Consider the following 19439-nt stretch of genomic DNA (forward strand, 5'->3'; position numbering starts at 1 on the left):
ATTAAAAATATCACTCTGATTTTCCAGATGGAAAAACCAAAACTTAGAGGCTGGAAAAAATGCTCTGAGCATTGGCTTTAGTCCCAATGTCAGTGTGTGGACACCAGTGTATTTGGTAGGGGGAGGGAAAAGACAGAGATCTATCAACCTCTACTTATGGCCCTATAATGATGACAAGACTAGAAAAAGGAAAGCTTTGAAAAGATTTCTTACTGTTAGGGAACCTCAAAGGCAGAGCTCTATATACTAAGCCTAAGGCTTCTTCTGGACCTGTTGTGACCATGATTCTGCCCCCTCTCCTCTTCTGCTCTTCTGTTCCTTGTTGCTAGGTCCATTATTTGTGATCCATCTCTTTCTCTATCCCCTTCTGTACTTACAATATACCTCTAAGCCCCCTATTCCTCTCTTAAAACATCCTTTGCCAATCTGTGAAGGGTGGTGGGGGCACAATGGGGTGGAGATAGGACTAAGGATTGGACAGAAACATAGCCTCACCCACTTGTAACCTGTAGACTTAATAGGATACGAACTACTATGGATACTCAATTATGTGATACTCGAGGCAACTAATTATACTCAATAATGACACAATGAAACGTGTTTCCTCCGATATCCTTGGCTCTCTTGATCTGGTTCTGGAAAATAGAGCTGTAACTCAGGCTGTCTGCTCTATCCAGATTATGTCCTGGTTCAGTGAGCCCTGAGACTGTTAAAGGACTGTGTGATTTGATACTGAGGGGTTCAAAGGAGCTTGAGTCCTTTGAATACACCAATCTAAGTAAACAGGTCTTTAGTACCTTTGCACTTGCCAGTCATGCATGATTCAGATGATAAGAAACCCAGAGGTTTGGAGGCTGCACTCATGGATTCACCAGTCATTCTACCTGTGTTTATATGTATAATACTGTATATATACACATGTATACATACAAATGTGTGTGTGCATGAGTGTAAGTCTTCCTTTCCCTCGGGAGGATGGAGCCTGATCTAAGTAGACTACCTCTCAAGGTCTCTTTCTACTTATAGAGAATGTCCCATTTACAAAAACATATGATTAGCTATGATCAAGGTTGCCCTTGAAAAGAATCAAAGCCCCAAGGTCTACTAGGAAGGACTTTAGTAGAAACCATGACAAGGTTGATCATGTCTTCCTCATTCACCTAAGGCTTCATATGAAAGATATAGCCCAATGATCCTCCTTAGAATGTATCTGATGACCTTTGCCTTTAGTTCCAGGACTTTTATAACTTTTCCACTACTTTATGGCAATTTCCTATGGGAGAAAGAGCATTGGGCTTTAAGTCAGAAGACCTCAATTTAAATCCTGGTTCTGACACTTATTACTGGTTTAACAATGGGTAACTTAACTTTTCCTCATTATAAAACGGAGAAAGTATTTAGACAACCTTCTCTCTAGGGTTGCTGTAAGGAAAGAATTATGAAATTACTTCAAAATGGAAGTCTTTTATCACTGGACCTTAATTTGACCTCCCTTGCCCATGACCCTCCTTGGTTTCCAGGGTTGACGCACCTCCTGTCTTCTGTTCCTAATCAACTTTTTCCCATCATTGGCCCCACTCAAGTAGTATGGAATGAGCTCTGAATTTGAAGTCAATGCCTAGGTCTCCCACTTAACTTTGTGATGTTGGACATAACCCTTAGGTAGTACTTAGTGTTCTCACTTTTAAAATGAGAGAATTGGGCTGGATAAACTCTAGATGTCTCAAATTTCATTATATGGTGCCCAAGTCTGAGATTTGTTTCTTCTCTCCCTTTTCCTCCGTATCCTACATGTTCCAGACCCAAGCAAAAGAAAAAAAGAAGGAAAAGCATATGAACAGAGGGAAGGTAATTAAAAGTACCCATAAAGGAAAACCATTCCTTCCAAAACTAGTTGATGTATAGCCACATTTTAGGAAACTTGAGTTCTTAGATCCAACTTGGCCCAGTGGCCTTTCTCAACTGGAAAATCCTATGATGTGACATTTGGTTCCTCAATGATCCCCACAAGAATGATGTCCTCTACCCCACAGAATTGATTTGGAATTTGTCCACTGAATAGATTTATTCCATATTAACCTATTCCCAATTCCAGATTCATTCTTAGCTATTTAGTAAGCCTTGCTTTAAGGTGTTCCCTTCACATTCCACCTCATCACTGGTGAATTCCTCCTGATGCAGGGAGAGAAAATTAAGAGGAGTGGGCCAAGAACTCTGATGTAGTAGACAGAATGTAAGACTTCAAGCCAGGGGGCGGCTTGTAGTGGATAAAGCACTGGCCCTGGAGTCAGGAGTACCTGGGTTCAAATCCAGTCTCAAACACTTAATAATTCCCTAGCTGTGTGGCCTTGGGCAAGCCACTTAACCCCGTTTGCCTTGCAAAAAAAACTAAAAAAAAAAAAAAAAAGACCAAGCCAGACAGACCTAGGTTCAAATTATTATACTCTTACTAGCTGTGTGCTCCTAGACCGTGTTAATCTCTAATGGTCTCAGTTTCTTCATCTGGAAAATAAAGGGTTCAGGCTAGATGACTTCCAAGTTCCCTTCCAGTTATAAATCTTAGAGATCCTATGATCTGGATTATAGGATCCTGTAATATTGGGAGAGGTTGATAGGAATATCAATTCTAAATCACCCACAAATTCACAAATGGCCCCCCTTTCTATTTATTTCTGCCCATACAATTGAAAGTCCTAGAACAGAGGTTCTTCACATGGGGGCCTATGAACTTGATTTTTAAAACAGTTTAATAACTACAAACTTTGGTTTCCTTATTATCCTATATATTTTATATATTTAAAACCATTATTCTGAAAAGAGGTTGAAAGATCTTATCAGTTTGCCAGAGGGGGGCCACCATGATATGAGGAGGGTTAAAAAGCTCTGCCCTCATATGCCATTATAGGAGAAGGCAGGAGGAGGCAGAAGGGTGAGTACTTTAATGGCCTAATGTCAAGTTTCAAATTGGGCTTAAACCCTCTGCTAGAGAAGGATTAGGCAGCTTCTGTAGCTTAACTTGCCCATTCCGGTCCCCACTGCCAGCTAAGGTCAATGCAATGGATCTGGGAGGCATGGTGGAGACTGAGCTAGGAAAAGAGGCATCTAGAGAATAGAGGTACAGTGGGGATGGGGAAATTCTGAATTCAAAGTCAACCACAGACACTAGTTATATGGTCCTGGGTAAATGACATGACTTTTGTCTGCCCCAGTCTCCTCATCTGTTAAAAACAGATAATAGCACCTCTCCCCCCACCCTCCAGGTTATCATAAGGATAAAATGAGTTAATACTTATAAAATGTTTTTCAAACTTTAAAACACTCAAAAATGCTATTATTATTACTGTTATTAACTCTTCTCTTCTTTGGAGTTCCAGAAACCATTGCTACAGTGTGCAATCTTCCTTTAAACTCATCGGTAGGAAATGCTCCCCAAAGACACACTTGTCCTCCCCCTGGGAGCGTAGCTTCATGTTCTTAGCGTCCCCAAGGGGCCTCTGCTGGCAGCTGTGGTGGCTGTTTGTCATCGAGGGAGAAGAAATGCGTAGGTGGAAAATCATGGGGCAAAGCTGTGTTCTTCATTTTCTTCTATACAAGGGGAGGGAAGGGCTGTTGGAGGAGAGAGAAATAATGGCGGGAGGGAGTATCCAGGGTACAGACAAGTCTTCAGAGGACAGGGTAATGAAACCAGAGCAGTGGGGAGAAGAGCCCAGATCGGGCTTCTCCTCATCCTGGGGGATACCCATACTTCCAAGTCACCTGTTTTTCGTCCCTGGGGTCAAAGTTAAGGAACTTGACTATTCCATCTGGAGGCTTTTGGGAATTGCCATCATGGTTCCCTAGGGAAAGGGTGTATATGTGAATGTACTACATAGGATGGGAGTGTTGCTAGCCCAAGTCTAATAGCAAAAAAAACCCTGGGCCTTGAAGTCTCCATTCAGCCATTAACTAGCTGGTGATTTTTGGTTAATCCCAGCCCCGTCTCCTCAGACATAAAATAAAGAAGCTGGATCTGATGGTTAAGGTCCTTCCCAATTCTAGTCAAACCTCTATCTCTTCCAATTTGTGATTCTAGGTCCTTTAGTGTGATGAGGGAGAACTAGGTTCATCCATTACCCCCTCCAGGGGCAAGGTCTAAATGAGACCATGCTGATGGTGAACCAAGAGGTTCTATCTGTTGCCATGGTTCCCATCTAGCACCCAGAGCTTCTCTCCCATAGCCTTTCCTAGCTGGCAGTTGTGATCACAGACCTGGAGAGGAGCCCATTTCTTCAGTGTTCTGCCACTGACCTCATGATGAGCTCTGGGTTTGTCTGCTAGAGCTCAGATCCAGAGAAGTGTGTGAAGGGAAGGGACATGAAGGTACTTCTGCCCCTCCCTGAGTTGAATCTCATTATCTATCTCAGGGTTCCTGCCTGCCTTCCCTAGACAAGTCACAAACAATCTAGCCTAAGGTCAAGGCATCTCCTAGTGGGGTAGGGTGGGGGATTATTGTCATCCTCATTTATTTTAATTTGGTTTGAGTCAATTTGCAGTTGAGCAGGTAGAATTTGGGTCAAATAAGAAATGAGAGCTTGTCTGAAGTCAGATAGGGTAAGACATGAACAGAGATAGTTCAAAGGTCAGAGGGAGACATTAACTGGAGGACTGGTCAGTGAATGTGTATATATGTAGATAGATAGATAGATAGATTGGGGTGTCAGTTTCTTCCCTATAAAGTGAGGGGACTGGACTGGATGATCTCCAAGGTACCCTTCTACTGGGAGGGCAGGATAGGGTTCAAGACAGTTCAAGGACTGTGCTCCACCTAATTCCCTTGAAATGACTTTCTCCCCCACCCAATTTCATAGGGATGTTTAGCTTTTCCCCTATCCAATCAGGCTAGAAAGGAAGAATTTTTCTATTATCTGAGCCAGCAGAGACCCAGGGAGCCCAGAGGGCAATTAAGGTATTGGATCAGTTCAAATTGAGGGGACTACCCAACCTATGTAGCAAAAGGAGGTTAACCTCCCACTGGTGATCTACAGATCAATAGCAGAGAGTGGAGGAAGGCACACTGATCTGACAAGAGAGACCAGACACCAGGGTGAGGAGGGGACCCAGAGATCCATGTCATGCTCCATAAATTAGCTGGGGTGGGCAGAGAGACTGGGGTTCAGATCTGCCTCAGACACTTATTCTAGTGGCGTGATTCTGGTATGTCCCTTAACTTTCTAGGCTGCAAAATGAGGGGGACTGGACATGAAGGGCTCTGGGGACCCTTCTGGCTCTAAATATATGGTTATAATGATGACCATCTTGCATCTGGTAAGATAGAACCTAGAGGTTGATGATTGGAAAGGGATTCATATGACTAAGCGCTGGAGTAGAATCTTCAGATTTAATTGATTTTAATTAAGGTTCTGATTTCAGGCCCTTCACCTTGGATCCTCATCTCTGGTCTCTGGAAGCCACCATTTTCTCCTTTTTAGGTCAAACAGAGTTCTAAGAATGTGTGTGTGTGTGTGTGTGTGTGTGTGTGTGTGTGTGTGTGCGCGCGCACACGCACACACTGTTAGATACTATGAAAATGAAGCCTTTAGTTTGGAGACAAAGTAGGAAGCTCAAGGAGGCCATGGAAAGTAGAGATCCAGGAAACACAAGGTGTAATCTCAGTTACTTCTGTTTTACCCAAAAGGCCAGCTGGCCCATTTCATAGCCAGCTGATGAGAGTCTTCAAAGACCTGAGAGAGAATATTTCCAAAGGAAATATTATTCTCCTGAGAGAGGTAGGACAGGAGCAGGAGACACAGGTCACCCCCCACCTAAATCCCAAAGTAATAATGGGATTGGTGTAGCCCAGATAGCTCTATGACCCTTGGTACATATTTGAAGGTAGTCAATGGGGAGAGACAAGAAGAATCCGGACATTTAGGGACAGGAGGGGAAAGGTCTAGGAGCCCTAACGAGCAAATCTGAGTCTTGGGACTCTGCATAAGCACAGTTTAACCTGAAACCTAGAAAGTTTTTCTATAAGAAATCTAGATGGACTCAGAAGCAGGACCAGGAAATGGAGAGGGGGTGAGTTAGGCCACCCCACCCTACCCATAGCCACTTACCCACCCCAGCCTGGAAGGTCACCCAGCAGGCATATCCACAGAGCGAATTTTATTCCCAACAAAGATCCCCCCCCAGCCCCAGGTAGGACAGACAGACGCACGGACAGGCTTGGGAGCAGGAGACATGGTGGCCTGGGGTGATAGCTCTGAAAAATGAGGAGGGGACCCCTTAGTCTGCCTCCTCCCTGGGTCAGAAGCAGCTCTCTGGAGTCCAGCCCACCCCTCTCATCTCCAGGGTCCCCACCTTGTCTGGAGCCAGAGTCCGGCTGTGTCTCCCTCCAAGGGCCAAGACCGCACACGAGAAGAGAAAAGGGGGGTCCCTGGCTCCTTGTTTTTTTTCCAAATTGGAGTGTGAAAATAGAGATATATATATATATTTATAGATGCCCAGGCAGCTGACCAGGGCTCACACCTCCGTCTGGAAGTCACCATCAGAGGCATCCAGACCCAGACCTGCTGACTCCCAACGAGGTGTCCGGTGTAGGGCCATCCGCTCGCGGGGTTTGGGGGGCAGGGAGCCCAGCGTCATTGCCTTGAAGGTGCTCCAGCTCTGATGTCGCTGCTGCTGCTGCTGCTGCTGCTGCTGCTGCTGCTGCTGTTGCTGCTGCTGTTGCTGCTGCTGCTGCTGTTGCTGAGAGGGTGGCCTCTCTCCTGGGCTTATCTTCTCCTGAACAAGGAGGAAGAGAATGATAGGAAACGTTTATGAAGGACCTACTATGTGCCAATCACTTTCCACAAATATCTCATTTAATCCTCACAACTCTGGGAAGTGGGGGCTATTGTTCTCATTTTACAGCTGAAGAAACTGAGGCAGATAGTGGTTAAGTGACTTGACCAGGGTCACACAGCTATCTGAGGCTAGATTTGAATTCAGATCTCTCTGACTCCAGATTCAGAGCTCTATCCATGGCAACACCTAGCTGCTGGTGGAAGATAAATGAGGTTCATAGTGAGACTGGAATGACTGCACAAGACACATTCTTCTTCCCTTCACCTTATTCCTTCATGGAATATTCTTCCTGTCTTCCCCTGGAAACTTATCTGTTAGATAACAAAAAAACCCCAAACTTCTCCATCCAAATAGGTTTCACCCCAGCCTACTTCAATTCTCACTGGGTTCTCATTCTCTCTCTCTCTCTCTCTCTCTCTCTCTCTCTCTCTCTCTCTCTCTCTCTCTCCCTCCCTCCCTCCCTCCCTCCCTCTCTTTAATCTCTATGTCTTTCTCTGTCTCTCTCTCCTCTTTCTCCTCCTCCTCCCTCCCTCCCTCTTTCTCTGTCTTTGATTCTCTCCCTGTCTCTCTCTCCTCTTCCCTCCCTCCCTCCCTCTGTTTCTCTCTGTTTTGTTTCTCTCTTTCTCTCTCTCTCTCTCTCTCTCTCTCTCTCTCTCTCTCTCTCTCTCTCTCTCTCTGCCTCTCTCTGTCTTTGTCTCTGTCTCTCATTTCAGTAATTAATTACACTTCTTAATAGTCTAGGATTTAGAATATAGAACATCTAAGGTGGGAAGAATTTTAGAACATGTACTATCAGAGCTGGGAGGAACCTTAGTGTCTAGAAGGTCAGAGCTAGGAGAGGCCTTAGAACATGGAATGTCAAAGCTAAAGGGCACCTTGGAATATACAGTGAGTGATAGAATTAAAAGGGGCCTTAGAACATAGAATATCAGAACTGGGAGTGTCCTTATAACATGGAATGTCAGAGGTGGAAAGGGGCTTTAGAACACAGAATGTCAAAGCAAAAGAGACCTTAGAATATAGAGTGACAATTGTGCATGTACTCCTTTAATCAGACTGTTCACTGCCACAGGGAGGGGAGAGGGAAAGCAGGATGGTAGAAAAATGCGGAACTCATAAACTAGCAAATGGATGAATATTGAAAATTACCTTTGCATGTAATTGGAAAATAAAATTTTTTTAAAAGAATATATTAGTGACAGAGCTGGAAGCAGGGATCTTAGAACATAAAATATCAGAACAAAGAGCAGCCTTAGAATGTGGAATGTCAGCACTGGGAGAGACCTTAAAGGTCTAGCCCAAATCTCCCATTTTAAAGATGAAGAAAAGGCAGTCAAAGAGGTCAGGGCCACTGGAGTCAGGATCTGACTTGACTGAGGTCACATAGCAAACATCAGAATCAAGAATTGAGCTCAGGATGTGACTCCAAATACAGCCCCTTTCCCACTATAAAAAGAATATCAGAACTGGGCGACAGACTTTAGAATACAGAATGTCAGAGCTGGGAATCCAGTGTTGGGGGAACCCAATGAGATCTGGATTCAGATTCTAATTGTTCTCTTCCTTTAGTAATTGTGATCTTGGAAAGGTTCCAACCTGTCAGCTCTTTTCTTATCTACAAAGCCAGAAGGGACCTTACAGATCACCAAATCAGACCCCCTTCCCCCTCATTTTGCAGAGGAGGAAACCCACCCAATATCATGCAGATAAGTGGCTCCAGATTCCCTGCATGAGGAAGCTGAAGTATATACATCTAGATCCTGATTATCAAGAATAGGGAACTTGTAAAGGAGCCATATTATTATAATTTGTGCTGCATCTTTCCACTGGGCTAGAACCAATGACCCTATTTTAAACATGATAACCCTTAATGGTGTGTATCCAAATGCACTGTTTGTACTACTTGGGAGCTGGTTATATATCTCAAAGACCACAACAAGATGGAAATCTGATATTATATTAGCTCTTCCTTTAAACACCACCACCCTCCCAGTCAGTCACCAGCAGGGTAAAGAGGCCAGGGATTCTCTCTCCCAGGTCTGGGCTCTTTTCACACACTGCTCTGATACTGTCACAATTGCTCCAGATGTTGACAACTTGTCTCCCCATCTGCAATGGGAGTTCCCTGGGGTAAAGAGAGGCAAAGGCTTCTCCATCTCCTACATAACACCTAGTTTGAACAAACAAGGGATCCAGTTTTTCTTCCCTTCTTCCAAACCCGTCATACTAAGCATCCCCTGTGCCTCCTTGCTTCAAGAAATACAATTCTCAAGAATTCTGAGAAGGGAAAAGTATGAGCAAGTGAACTGTCTTCCACTACCCCTCCACCACAACACAAATGTATCCCATTATTCTACTCCCAAGACCATGTCTAAGAACCCCAATAGCCAAGGCAGCAGGGTCCTGAATCATTCTGGGTATTCCAGAAGGTGTCACTGTAGTGTCTGATTAGGGAAGGGGAGCCCTGAACCCCAAGATAGATACCATTATTGACTTTAGTCCTTTCCAGCCCAGAACTCCCCACCCTGGCCCCAGGACCAGCACTTACAGTGGAAACACTGCGTTCAACCCCGCCCGATGACACACTCCATCTTTTTTCTCTCTGCAGAAGGGAGGGAGGGAGTCAAGTCAGGGCCTCTACCCACCCATCCACCTCCCCATGCCCATGAAATACCCTTCTATGTAACCCACTATCACATCATGGTGGACCAGGAAAGATGCAGGGGGTCCAGAGGGAGCCAAAGCATCCTAATGCTTGGAAAAAGGAAGATCGGGGGAATCTGAGGCCCAAGGGATAGGAAGAGATTTGTCCTGACTCCAGAACCACATGTATATAGATCAGGTGCTTTAAGATATATCTGATTTCCTCTCACCTTGCCTGAGGTCGGCCCCCGGTAGCGATCAAAGGTGTGGAACTTCTGATTCAGCTCGTGGTAGAGCTCTGAATGTCGCTTCCGTGTGTGCATCACCTTCTGGGGGGGAGGGGGAGGCTCAGAGAGAGATGTTCCTCCTCTTCCCCATCCCTTTGTCCTCTATGCAACCCCCTTCCAAAGCCACCTGTCTTCTGATCCCTGCACACTTTGGTCTGAACACCACTCAATGACAAACATAGTGGGAAATAGGTTCAAATGTGGCCCCAGAAATCATCCTATCCAACAGTGGCTTATATGACTAAGGGATCTGGTCTGAGAGAATCTCATTCCTCTTTCCACTGTTTCTTGGAAGAACTTTGGCTTCTCTCTAGTCTCCTCTCACCGAAGAAAGGTCTTGAATGGAAATGGCGATTTTTGGTAGGATCTTCCCTTTGATACCTGGAGTCTAGGTTCTAAACAGTATTGTAATTCCTTTATCCCCAGGGCTGGGGCAGGAAGTGTCCTGGGGGCCAACCGATGGAGCATAAGGGAGAGTCTCCCCAAGCACCCCATTAAGCATGGTCCCTTTCCCTCGGGACCTCTTACCTCAAAATCCAGGTCCGAATAGCGTAACTTTTTCCGCTGAGGTTGTTGGGAGAAAAGGGGGCAATTGGGAGGAGGGGAGGGATAAAAAAATTGCTTTAGTACATGATTGGGAGTGAAATGACAAGGACTTCCCTGTGGTGAAATCTGGTATCAGGGAGTCAAGTTTATGTAATGTCCACCTGGTTGCTTTTCTACTACAAAGGAGCCAGGGGGACAGGATTCTTAAAACCAGAGGAACCCTCTGGTCATCCCTAGTGGAGCCAAGTGGGTGAGATGGGGCAGTGATCACAAGGACATCACTTACATACTTAGTTCAGACCCAATCCCCCATAAAGTCAACAAGTCAACCAATTCCCCCCCTACCCCCCAGCTCACCACACACTGGACATACAGGTAGACACAAAAGGACACATACTAGGAGACATGGAAATACACATATAGATGCAGAGGTGGCGAGAAGCACACATGTTTCCACAGAGACTAGTTAGCAGAGGCTCCCCCAACCCCAAGCTCCATCTCCTTCCAGCTTTCTCTATTTCTATACCCCATCTTTTCTCCTTTCCAAGCAAGATCCTCTTGGTCAAGGCAAGACCCAATGATCAATCACTACCACATTTCTCTCTGTCTCTCCTATATCTTCTCTCTTTGATCCAAAAACATACTTGGGTACACTTCACCCCTCTCTTGGAGACATATAATTGATGTAAGATACCTATAGGCAAAGATTCTCTATTATTTCTCTGTATCAAGCATACAGAAGGAGCCTCTTAGAAGGCCAGGGTTCCTTTTAGACTCAGCTCAAGTCATCACCTATAGAAAGTCTTTCCTTTTCTCCCCAGTGCTAATTCTCCACTAAGGCTGCCTTCTAGCTACTGTGTGTGTGTGTGTGTGTGTGTGTGTGTGTGTGTGTGTGTGTGTGTGTGTGTGTAGTGAGAAAAATGAGTCAGTGGGCCCAAAGGACAGAAGGTAAGGAGTCATGGGAAATCCCTCTGAGGGCCACTTTCATGCCTACTCCCTAGGGCAGAGACTACTTTTGTTTTTCCCTTGCAGAATTTAGCATGGTGCCTGGTACATTGGAAGCCCTAAAGAGATGATTCTTGATTGATTTGACTGTTGGATTGGATTGGATGACATAGCCAAAAAGGACAAACGATCTGAAATCAGAGGACTTGGGTTTGAATCTTGACTCTGCTGTTTCCTACCTGAGCTTGGGCAAGTTCCTCCTTCCCTGGACCTGGCCCAGATAAGGATCTAACCAAGGTGAAGGGATTTGATTACAGTATTTCTATGATTTCATCTAGGAAAATTGGGTAGCACAGTGAATAGAGAATTGGGCCTGAAGTCAGGAATATGTGAGTTCAAATCTAGTCTCAGATACTTCCTAGTTAAGTAACCTTGGACAAGTCACTTATTCCTGTTTGCCTCAGTTTCTCAAAATTGAGCTGGAGAAGAAAAAACTAGCTTCTGCCTTGAGATCCCATGCTCATGCTCTCTCTCTCTCTCTCTCTCTCTCTCTCTCTCTCTCTCTCTCTCTCCCCCTCCCTCCCTCCCTCCTCTCTCCATCCATCTCCCTCAAAACTTTGAGAACCAATAGCTCATTGGGCTGGGTTGAGTTGGGTAGGGTTGGGTCTCTACCATTCATTCTCATTGCCTCCAGGTCAAAACTTAAAATTAGCCTAGAAATAAACTAGTACAACCTCTCATTTTTACAGAGGAGAAAACTGAGACCAGGAAAATGGAGGAGACTTATCCAAAGTCACACAGCAAGTTTGTGGACCTCTAGAAAGAGATCCCTGTCTGCCAGGTCAGTGTATCACAACATCTTGCCTCCCAGCTTCTTCTTGCTTCGATTCCATCCCTTTCCCACATGACTGAAAATACTTCAAGGTCATTAGTGACCTTGTGGTTACTAAATCTCATGGTCTTTACACATTCTTCATCCTCCCTTATCAATCCCAAACCATTTGACTACACAAACCACCTCCTCCTTCTAGATACTATTCCCTCACATTCCATGATATCATAGTTATCAGACCCTTCTCCTCCATGGTTATTTAACAATTCATCTTCTTTTCCTTGCCCCAGTCCTCCCCCCTCCCCCACTGAGTATGAGTACCCAAATACACTGAGTATGAGCTCTACCTTTTGTTCTCATCTCTTCCAGCTCTCTTTTCACTCTCTACCTTGGCAGTTTCATCCATTAACATGGCTTCAGTTATTCTTGCAAGTGACTCTTAAACTCCCAGTTCCCAGAGCAACCCACTGGACATTCTAACCCAGCATCGCCTCTCAACTTTCCTTACTCCTCCACCCAATCTCTATCATATTTTATCTTCAAAATGTGACTCTTCACTGCCTGGTCCCTCTCCACTCTCAAAGCCCCCTTACCCAAATCTAGGCCATCATCACCTCTTGTCTAAATATCAAAACAGCTTCCTTCAATGTCTCATTGGTCCCTCTCTCTAATTCAGTCTTTCTAAGACCTAGCTTTCATCCTCTGTAGACTGATTTGAGAGAAAACTGGAAATAGGAAAGGAAAGAGGGATCAAAGAATCATCCCCAAATTATCCTGGTTATCATCAGAGAAGAATAATTAATATGTTTGTGTCCTGGGAGCCTACTGACATTTTGGAACCAGTCCCCCGAGTTTAAGGAGGAAACCAAACTTTGATTACAGGCAGAAAAGTCTACACTTTAGGGGTGATATTTAAACAAGGTCATGAAGATCAGGGATGCCATCATCTAAACTGGGGTGCTCAGTCAGGAGAGGCAGAGCTTTCCCTTAAGTTTGTTTTTTGTCTCTCAAATTTGTCACCATTTACCCAGGTAAATCCTGATGTTGTCTCTGAGTCTCTACTCTCCCTGTGATTCCCATCTTTATGTTCTCTCTAGAACTCATCTCCTCATCTCTCCTCCCACTCTAGTATAATAGAGGCCCTCATTTACCAAGCTCCAGGACTACTGTAAAAACCTCCCTACAGATCTCCCCACCTCCATCCTCTTCCCCACTCTAATCCATCTGTTGAACTTGGCTGGAATAATCTCTGTGAATAACTTTCCTAGTTCCATCACTTCTCCGTTCAGAAATCAATGATGCTTCCCTACTCTGCTTGGTATTCAAGGTCTTTAGTGAGGTAATGTCACTGCCTCTCATATTTCTTCCATTTACTCTTATGTTCCTAACAAACAGAATTCTTTTCTTTCCATTCATCACACACCTTCATGACTCTGTTCAAGGGCTCACATTGGTCCCTATGTCTTATCTGTTCCCTTCTTGCCTTTTGAATTGCTGTCTTCTTAAAGCCCACTTTAAATGCTGCCTATTCCAGGAAACCTTCTGATTTCCCTCCTCCCACCAGCTTCCCTGTAAATGAACCTTGGCTTTTGCTTTGTTTGACCCTACTTTTTTATCTTGGTGTGAATCACCATGGATCCTGTCCATGAAGGCAGGACCTGGATCTTTCCTATCTTGTGTATCCTCTCTCCCCACCACCCCAGACTAGAACACACTTCTCTGCATATGGGAAAGGGGTACCAAGTTGAACTGAAGGATCTAAGGGGCAGTTGGTGATAAAGTAGATAAAGCACCAGTCCTGGAGTCAGAAGGACCTGAGTTAAAATCTGGTCTCAGATACTTACTAGCTGTGTAACCTTAGACAAGTCACTTACCCCCAAATGCCTCCAAAACAAATAAACTTAAAAAACCCCACCAAACTTGGGATAAACAAGGAAAGATCCTAGCCCAAAAGGCAAATGGAAGGCAGAGGCAGGGCCCAGCTGGACACACAGGACTGGTGACACTCCTGCCCCGTCCCTCCCCAACAGCCTCCTCACCTCCAGAGAGCCCAGCTTCATGGTGGAGCCGGGCACAGTTCGGGGCATGGTGCGGCTGCGTTCACCTGGCTCAGGGGTGGGGCCCTGGCGAGCACCAGATGGAGCTGAGGGTGGGGCCTGGAAGGGCACCCCATAGGGGTTCTGCAGAGTTCCATAGGCTGGGCCAAGACCCAGGCCCACATGGTCCACGGACAGGAAACTGGGGTAGCCCTCTGCCTGAGCCAGCCCCTTCCCAGAACGGCGAGGAGTGCCCTCGGGCCTCACCCGCTTGGCCTCCTCACGGCCAGGCTGGAGGCTCAGAGTTCGCCTGGGCAGCACCGTGTACTCCCCCTCGCTCCCAGGGTCCCCAGACCGCAGCCAGGTATAGTCAAGCTGCCTAAGGCTGCTCTCCCCACACATGTACACAGGGTTGGTGTCATGTGGGTGGGGGGGCTCGCCTACTCCTGGAGAAGGTACTGGCATGGGCACCAAGATGTTGCCTGGCAGTGGGGAGAAGTTCAGCCCACCCTCCGTGCCCATGAGGCAAGGTTTGGAGTCCTCATCCTCGTCCAGCGACAGGCGGGACAGCGTGGCCGTGATGGTAGAGGGGTTGCAGGTGTTGACTTCCTTGAACAGAACTGGGGGGGAGGGGGAAAGGATGTGGATTCCAGGACCCTGAAGGGCACTGTGCCCACCTCTAGCTGCTCCCTCAAAGTCCAATCCCAAGGCAGATCTGGAGGTGGGGCCAGAGTCCCACAATGTAAGAGTTAGTTCATCTGGGCACTCTAAAGGTAGAGGCAAGGCCTTGATTAACCAGCCTCAGTGCTCTGAGTCTCAGAAGAGGAAGAGATCCCAGAATCAGACTGTCACAGATGGAAAGAACCTTACCAATCCTTTTATCTGACAAAGGAGGAAACTGAGGCCCAGTGAGGAGTCACAGAAAAATTCAGTGGCAGAGCCAGGACTAGATTCCAGATTAGGCCATCTTCTAATAAGACCCCACTGTCCCCCACCCTGACTCCCTCCTCCCTCACACACACATGCATACTCCTTCTTCCCCTCCTCTCCCCCATGCTACATATCTATCTTTCCTGCACAAAGCAGGTCCCCTCCTCTCTTCCTGGGCAGTGCTGGTACCTCGAAAGATTCCAGGGCAGAAGAGCAGAGTGATAATGAGACTCCACAGCCTCTTGGCCCATTTTCAGGCTTCCCCTTTCCCACCCAGTTTCCCCCATCTCCTCCCCATCCGGGGTCTCACCACTCCAAGGGAGTCATGCCTCACCTGTCTGACACGCCAAGTCCACATCCTTTTCAAAATCTGTCTATAAGCAGAGAGGGGGAGGGGGTTGAAAAGGAGGGAGGGGAAAGAATAAAAGGGGAGTGGAAGGAAGAGGTTTTCCTCCTCCATCCATAGGCCTCCCCTTCTCCCATTCCTCAAAGCTTAGTGGGAGGAATGTCAGAACTAGAAGGTAACCCTAAAAGGGAAACACTTGAAGATCAAATTTAACCCCTTCTTTTTACATACAGGGAAACTGAGGTCCAGAAAAGAGGCATGTCTGGCCCAAAGGTACACAGTGACTTAGTGGCCAGGGCCAGAAGAGAGCCCAGTTCACCCACTTCGCTGTTCAGACTCAGTGCCCTATCCCATGGCTACTCATGTTTCACCTAGGTTCAACTCCTTTCTCCCATACTTTCCTCAAACCCCAGAAGTCAAGGAAGTTGGCTCTGTCTACACAGCCCTCAGTTCTCCTCAAGGTTAACCCTCAGAATGATATGATATGGGGATAAGTGGCAGTGCTGGAGAGGGGTGGGGATGAGCCCCAGGGTTGCCCAGGGTTGCTTTGTCCAAATCACTCACCATGACTTGGATCTGCCCATTTTTACAGGACCCTGGTGAGTTCTCATTCTCCTGGCTCTTGCACACACCAATCTGACATTTCACCACATCTTGGACCTAGGTCAAGCAAGAGACACTCACTGGGTTTGGGCACTGCTAGACCCAGCAGAAAAGCCCTAGGGACCCTGATGGGCTCCTAGATCATGATTGGCTGATGCCCACTGGTACTAGATACACTCCATCTCTGACGATCTTCCCCAGCTGCCCAGGCACTCTGCACCAACTCTGCTCCTCTTTCCTCCCAGAGACAGCTCCTCATCCACCCTGCAGCCTCCCCACACTCCCCTGGGCCTGTCCTGCCCACACATGCAAAACAAAAAGCCAGAACTTCCTGTTCTATTCTGAAGAGACAGGAGAGATAAGGTAGGGAAAGAACAGATGAAAGTGAATAGAGGGAGAGAGTAGAGATGGATGGAGGAAGTATAAATGGAGGAGAGGCAAGGACTGGAGAGACAGAGACACTGCAGAGAGGGATCTGAGGGCAAGGATATATCCAGAAACTAGAAGAGAATAGGAAAGGAGAGAGAGAGAGAGAGAGAGAGAGAGAGAGAGAGAGAGAGAGAGAGAGAGAAAGAGAGAGAGAGAGAGAGAAAGAGAGAGAGAGAGAGAGAAAACACTGAAGAGACAGAAAAACATGAAACATGACAGGGAAATACTGAGCTGGGAGTTTGTGGGAAGAATACACCTTAGAGGAGCAGTGTCTGTTCTTATTGTTTAGTAATGTCAGTTGTGACCCCATTTCAGATTTTCTTGGCAAAAATACCAGAATGATTTAGCCTTTGTTTTTCCAGCTCATTTTACAGATAAGGAAACTGAAGTAAATTGATTTGTCCAGGGTCACACAGCAAGTGTCTGAGGTTGGATTTGAACTCAGGTCTTCTAGATTCCAAGTCCAGTGTCCTATCCACTGCAGCACTATCTAGCTGCCCTTCATCTATCATAAGACCAGGGATGGAGCTCTCAACCCCACAGAAAAGAGTTGTGTCTCTTTGCTGGCTGAGTGTCACAGAGCTCCAAGGGCACAGGACAAATGAGAAAGACTGAACCTCAATCAATGACAGCTCTGCCTACCCCCTGGTTGGTGGGGTCCTTGCATCCAGCCCCTGTCCCCAGTATTCCTTGTGACCTCAGGACCAGGTCTTTCTTATCTCCAGTCTGCACCCTCTCCTTCTGTACAAATGCAGTGAACATCAGAGAAAGATAGCAAGGGAGAGAGGGCCCTGGGACAGGATTGGGGTTCCTACCTCTCTTCGAAGAAAGCAGTGTACAGCAATGATGACAAAACCCTGGACAGAATTGAAGATAGCAAAGAGGACCTGGAAGAGGATGGAGCGTCGGTCGGTCATGGCCAGGACAGCGGACATCCAGGTTAGGGCAAGCAGTGGCAGCACCACACAGGAGCTCCAGAGTGAGGCCCTGCAGAAGAAAACAGGGATGGACAAGTGGGTACATCAGCCCCTCTGATATACCCACAATCCTCTTGGGCTTGAGGGTGGACATTTGGGTTCAAGCTGTAGGGACCCTTCAAGACAACTGGGAAGAAAGGAAGTAGCAATGAACTACAGAGATTCAGGCTCAGAGTCAGAGAGACAAAGAAGGGAGACGCAGAGACAGAAAAAACAAAAACGGAGAGTGATTTAGAGACAAAGACCACAGGATGATAGAGTCAAAAGAAACACCAGAAGGTACAATGCTCTCATTTTACAGAGTAGGAAACTGAGGCACGGGGAAGCTAAATGACTTGTCCAAAGGCATGGGCATTAAGGATCAGAGGCAAGATTTGGACAAAGGCCTTGATTTCAGAATGATTCCTTTCTCATCATGCTGTGTGGTCTCCCAGAGAGAGACCTCCAAAGAGAAAAACCACAAAGAGAAGCAAGTAGAGAGAAGGAAGATGTGCCCACAGAGGGGTACCCAGGAAAGGGACAAATATAGAGAAGGGAGAGTTTTTGAGAATGAGACAGCTATAGAAGGGGTGTTTGTGTGTGTGTGTGTGTGTGTGTGTGTGTGTGTGTGTGTGTGTGTGTGTATAAGCGAGACAGAGAGACAAACACAGAGAGAAAGAAATACAAAGACAAGATGGAGAAAGAGAAGGTAAAAGAGTAACTGAAAGGGGCAGGGGGCTGTCTATCTCAAAACCATGCTTTTCACCCCCTCAACTACTTCCTAGCCAGATTGTTGGATAGGTATCTTGGAACATCACTAGGACATGCTTCATCCAGCTACCCTTGCCCCACTTTCTGATATTTCCCTTCCCTCTTCCTGCCACAGCCCCAGGGCCGAGGAGGTTCCTATGCCTAAGGGAAATAAGGAGAATGGATGGCAAGATCCCAGGATAGGGGACAGGGACATCCCTGTTATACCCTCACTTCTACCTGGCCACCCTCCCATTATCATTAGTGGTCAATGACACCAGCCTGTACTCATGAGGATAGCCAAGAATCAGACCAGAGGATCTGCCTGGGCTCACAGCATCAGAAGTGAGACATTGATAAGCTAGATATCGGAGGGGCCTGGAAACCCCATTCCAAGAAGATCAATGGAAAGACCCAGGGGTGTTTAACTTAAGATAAGAAAAGTGAGGGGTTAATGGAAGGGGAAGGGTAGAGTTCTACTAGACTTTAAGTATCTGGAAGATAGCTCAGACTCTCGCTCCACCTCAGCCCCAGAATGTATTAGAAGTTGTGGATAGAAGGTGCGAAGAAGACTTTGATTCTATATCTCAAAGTAAAATGGACTGTCTTCTGAGAGGTAGTGAGTTCTCTGTCACTGGAGGTCTACAAGCAGAGATGGAATTGACCACTTACTTGCCAAAGGTGATACCAGTGGGGTTTCTGCTTAAGTATAGGTCTGAGGTTCCCTTCTATAGTTTTCAAAGGATTGAGGGCAGGAGAGTCCAAGCCCCCTTTTTTTTAAAGGATAAGAAAACTGAAGTGAGGGGTAGAGGTCTAGGGACACATAGAAGTAACAGAACCAGAACTGGACTACAAATGGCAACTCCAAGAATCTTTGAATCTCAGGTACTAGACCAAAGAGACAGGACAGGTTGGAGGGAGAAAGAGGCACCCATTCTCTGGGTTTTCTTCTCCCGGCTTCAGCCCCCATTTCCCCACCCTCCACCCAATCCTCCTCCCCTTCCCACCCACCACCACCCTTGGGGCAGGACTAACATGGCATTCCTGGCTGTGACCGAGCTGAGCAGGGGACTGGGGACCATTCCACAGGCCGAGCAGGGGAAGAGGAGGAGGCTGGCACAGGGGAGCCGCTGCGGGCTTGGGGGGGGCACAGACACAGGGGAGGAGAGGGACGGACGGAAAACCAGGGAGAGACGGAGGCAGAGTCACCCCCGGAGCAATGGGGAGGGGAAGGGCAGACGAGAGAAAGAGAGAGCCCGGTTAGTGTGGGCAAGGCCGAGGCCCTGGTCGTCATCATAACTCCCTGTGCTC

The 19439-nt window shown here is 46.7% G+C and overlaps 1 protein-coding gene across 13 annotated transcripts in view; it reads right to left on the minus strand.

Annotated features, from left to right (window-relative positions):
- Window positions 1–2402: 2402 nt before the first annotated feature.
- Window positions 2403–19439, minus strand: part of ADGRB2 (adhesion G protein-coupled receptor B2) — a 70458-nt gene continuing 53421 nt past the window's right edge. For 4 of the 13 annotated variants that reach the window (XM_074217673.1, XM_074217675.1, XM_074217666.1 and 1 more), the window contains 9 exons: window positions 19164–19265; window positions 17238–17409; window positions 15955–16050; window positions 15379–15418; window positions 14118–14734; window positions 10284–10319; window positions 9699–9797; window positions 9374–9427; window positions 2404–6762 (listed from right to left, as the gene is read on the minus strand). In XM_074217673.1, the coding sequence (XP_074073774.1) occupies window positions 6502–6762; window positions 9374–9427; window positions 9699–9797; window positions 10284–10319; window positions 14118–14734; window positions 15379–15418; window positions 15955–16050; window positions 17238–17409; window positions 19164–19265 (1477 nt within the window). In that variant the 3' untranslated portion in view covers window positions 2404–6501. Of the gene's footprint in view, window positions 6763–9373; window positions 9428–9698; window positions 9798–10283; window positions 10320–14117; window positions 14735–15378; window positions 15419–15954; window positions 16051–17237; window positions 17410–19163; window positions 19266–19439 lie in introns of all 13 variants that reach the window. The other 9 variants (XM_074217671.1, XM_074217676.1, XM_074217668.1 and 6 more) reach the window with 8 other exon arrangements.

The sequence above is a fragment of the Macrotis lagotis genome, chromosome 1 (genome assembly GCF_037893015.1).
Source record: "Macrotis lagotis isolate mMagLag1 chromosome 1, bilby.v1.9.chrom.fasta, whole genome shotgun sequence".
Taxonomy (NCBI): domain Eukaryota; kingdom Metazoa; phylum Chordata; class Mammalia; order Peramelemorphia; family Peramelidae; genus Macrotis; species Macrotis lagotis.